General features: G+C 41.8%; 1 protein-coding gene across 1 annotated transcript; it reads right to left on the bottom strand.

Annotated features, from left to right (window-relative positions):
* Positions 1-1,120: 1,120 nt before the first annotated feature.
* T265_07676 (hypothetical protein) lies at positions 1,121-3,501 on the bottom strand (the record flags this gene model as incomplete). Its single annotated transcript, XM_009173255.1, has 3 exons — positions 1,121-1,393; positions 2,272-2,357; positions 3,477-3,501. The coding sequence occupies 3 exons, from the start codon at positions 3,499-3,501 to the stop codon at positions 1,121-1,123; spliced, it is 384 nt and encodes a 127-aa protein (XP_009171519.1).
* Between the last annotated feature and the right edge of the window lie 736 nt (positions 3,502-4,237).

The following is a 4,237-nucleotide window of genomic DNA, read 5'->3' as shown; positions in this document are numbered from 1 at the left end:
ATGAAGACCATGAACAGGATTAGATAAGTAGTCAAATATTTAGCAGGATCAAGCAAGGCGATATGGATACCATTGGGCTGAACAACGCTGTGCACATCATATTTTGCTGGCTCAAAACATAATAGTGTAACCAAGCTCGTAATGTATTCCCTACAAGCAATATTCTTCAACGGTTATTCCAGAGAGCAACGTCTTTGGTGTTCCGACAGGATCTGTTTCAACATCACCAGCAGACAGATACTGAAAAACAGTAATTCCCTAATTGGTCTGTAAATCTCACTTGCCATTGGCTCTAAAGACTGAATGAACCAACTTTCCTGCAGCCAGTACAATACAGCATTATTATTTTATGCAATACATCTGGTTTCTAAGAGTCCATACAATGTGCATTCCAGCACACTCGTCATCAGCTTTCTTGTGCGCTTTTGTATAAGAGGTTTTTCACTGCAAGCCCGATCGATGTTGATTTTATCAGCTACCTATTACATCATCATCACTCATTACAAGATTCAGTCACCAAAATGTCATCAAACAGTGCTTGTTGAACATAGCTTGCAAGAAACTATCTGAAATATGCCTTTTAAACGTTAGTGGAATGTTGTCGAATATAAAACCAATCAGACTACCTATATCACGCCCGTATGAGGGCAAATTCCCATTTGCTATGAGGATTCTGGATTTCTGCAACTAACGTGCCATCAAATAGATCAGACGGATTTCCCAGTATTCTTCTACAGACCAATTTATTCCCAATAGGATATTAGAAATACATCCACAGTGTTTTCACTTCGGAGACTGAAGTTGAATTCACATTCGATAACAGAGAATAATAGGTCAGTGATTGCTTTACGTATTGCTTATCCGTACAAACGAAGGAGTATAAATCTGCCAGCCTATGGATTTACTCCACTTTATAACTTAGCGAATTTGGTCGTGTCAGAGTGATGGTCATATTATGGCTCATTGTCTTTAGTTCCAGTGCGAGGTCAGCAGGTCGCATTGTCGACTGAGTTACGTCGTCTAGGAGGGATCACTATACTTAGTGTAGTATATTTTAGTGTTTGGAGCACTGACGTGTACTGTCTGCAAGAGAACTGACACGGAGTTCTTTCCAGCCGACTTATTCGGCTTCAATAGTACATTGATTAGTGGACTTACGCAAAGTGAATTGTTCTTGGAAAATGTCCACAGCTGTCTCAGCTCCAGGAAATATCGAGCGCAATTTTTCGTTCATGTACAGCAGAAAACTCTCGGTCACTTCGACGCACCACGGCACCGCATCTAAACGAATCGAAGTTCCGGCCTCTAGCGGAATTATTGAATTCAAATTTTCTTTGTTGATTTGAAATCGGGATACCTCATAACGGTTGAACTCAAACTTGCGCCACAGCAACTGGAAAAAGATGACGAAGATAAAAACGGATTGATTCATGCATGATCATCCACCAGCGTGATTTTGGATACACTGCCGGAGGTAGTTAGTAATTCAAATCAATTCTTAAGAGAGTTGTCAGAGGATTGCCTCGTTGCTAGCCTCAAAAAATGAAAATTATCGGATACGGCTGGGCAGTTTGATTGCAGACGTTTCATCACCAGACCAGGTGACATCATCAGTTAGAGAGAAAAAAAGCAAATTTACCTCCATCTTTTAGGGGTCCGACCAATTTTGCCTTGTTGTATTCCTAGCCATAAAGTACACATCTCCTTCTAGCCTGCTAACCATCATTTCCTTGTTGTTCTCCGGTTCAGTTAATGTATTAGGATGCTTAATTTACTCACTTATTCATGTTGAATTTGATACCTTCTTTACCGGTAAAATGAGTGCACTGGAATGGCTTCGACAGGTAATGGGGCTAGGTAAATGTCTGTCGAACAAAACTTTCAAAGTGTGATTCTAGTTCAAAGTGAATATCTCCGAGCACGGAGAACGAAGTCAATACTCAATAGATAAAGTCTCAGAAAATACTAAACTTAAATGTACACCGAAAACATCGAGCACATTTCCTCCGGGTTGATGTACAGAGATAGACTATGGTGCATTTTCCATGCGTACAACTCTACCTTCACTTGAACTGCTAAAAACGGAACTTATTCTATGTTGATATCAGAGGGAGGTTGAAGGTCTCAGCCAAACTGGCCTGTGTATAGGCCAGTTACTGCAGAGGAAAACACTTTAGTACATTACTTCATCTGTACATTCAATCAGAATGGACGATACCGACTGGTAATGGACAATTAAAGAAAACGGCCACAGCTAACCTATGGACAGACAGTTTTCCGCAGAAAAGCGAGCAAATTCCCACCTTTTCGTGCCCGGTCAAGTTCCTTCTGCTCAATACTGATCAGTATACGTAGTTCTGTGGGGAACAGATAGTTAGAGGTGGAAGTTGTTCAGATTACCACTAGATAAAATTTGCAGCTGCAAGGCAGGAATGATAGCTCATTTGATAAAGCAAAGAACTAGACTAAAATTACAGGCAGTTAGTCAAAAAGTGTAAGAATGTCGGAAAAAGAGTTTATAGGAGCCTGTTCACTTACAAGGTGAGTGGTGCGAGTAACTTGTCCTCGTTATGGGTGCGAGGTTGGTTTCTACTTTAAAAGTTTCCATACTATCCACCACATGGTGCTCAGTATTCCTAAACATATCCGAACGGACTTTGCCATGGAAACCATATATGAATGAGGTTCACAGCTATATTCAGGAAGACCGTAACTAATTGATTAGTAGGCACACAGTGCCCGATAAAACGGCTGCTTTCTACCCAGGTTGGCTGAAAAGGACGTACGACGTCCCAGAACGCAGAGCGCGCAGCACTGCCATGAGACTAAGATGTTTGATGTGTAGTAATTAGGGATAAACACGGACTAGCTAACTTCTGCAAGTTCGATGTTTTGGATTTACTTCTAAAGCCGCAAAGGATGACTAAATCAAAAGTCAAGCGGTGCTGACCCTGGTTTCATGTATTCAGTCATAAATTATACACAGTAGCATTGAATACCTCTCCCTGAATATACCGCCAGCTATTCCGGATGAACTCTAGAAACTGGAATGCCTCCTCAATGCATTCGCAATAAGGGGAAATTTGACACTTTGGACGTTTTTTTCAGATCGTCATAGGATACTCGACTTGTCGAGGGACAGTTTACCAACTATTCAGAAGCTTTGTTGTGACTTGGTATGACTAGATGTTGGTCGTCATATTCTGTTCTTTGGATCAATAGTAAAGATTTTGTTTGTGTCACTGACTGAGAACTCCAAAGAACGCTTATTCTATGAGAAAACCATTATGATTATTGAATCTAACTTTACATCATGATAATTTCCTCAATCATTCGCTTTCTCCACCCACCCTTATACATATGATCTCCAGTTGTTTTGCTCGTCCCCGCCGTTCACCTTGCCGATAGGCCACTCCGTCCGACACCTGTATATTAGCATGTGTGTGTGTGTGTGTGAATGTGGGCAGCTTACCTACTTACCCATGCGTGTTCGTGAGCCATCGACTCAGGCTGTCCCGATTTGTTCTATCGTGATTTCCATGTGATCGCACCGCCAGGCAGAATCACGAGACTGGCCTCGGAACGGGCCACAACCCACACTACCGAGCCAACATTCCGCTCGCCGTTGTCTGGTGTACGGACCTTGTCACCACGCTGTGCCGGTTATGGACGATCATGAGGGCTTGTTGACCGTGGATAATTAGTTTGTTGTATAGTGTTCCTCACTTTTGTGTAAATACTACCAAAGACTTTCTAACCTAATCCTTCTTTTTGATATTCGGGATCGTCGAACCTACTAGCGACTCCGTATTCCGTGTCTGGAACCTCAACACTAATATAACAATGAAATGATCTTACTTATCGAGAACTCCATAATAATCACGACGCATGGCTATGGTCGACTATGCTGTATGGATTGTGTCCCAAATTCACTTCGTAATTACGTGGTATCTTAAATGCTGCCATGCTCAACTGTCGACGGCGCCAAACGAAAATGATGTCGAGGGTAGATTTTGGTAGCTGTATTGTGTACATCGTAAGATTTACGTGGTGGTCCACTTGAAGACAATGCAAATTCATCCACTTGACCGCAGGGGTCTAACTGTAATGGCTCACAGGATGTACCCCACGTTGTCTTCATGTTATTTTCTTCCCATCTCCTTTTTTCGTTCTTCCATTTCATATTGAATCAAATCATTTTGCCGTACGCCCTCACCATGTACAGAAAACAAATCAA

Source organism: Opisthorchis viverrini, assembly GCF_000715545.1.
Source record: "Opisthorchis viverrini unplaced genomic scaffold opera_v5_180, whole genome shotgun sequence".
NCBI classification, from domain to species: domain Eukaryota; kingdom Metazoa; phylum Platyhelminthes; class Trematoda; order Opisthorchiida; family Opisthorchiidae; genus Opisthorchis; species Opisthorchis viverrini.
The sequence above is the reverse complement of the archived record's forward strand: the minus strand, read 5'-3'. Positions and strand labels throughout refer to the sequence as shown.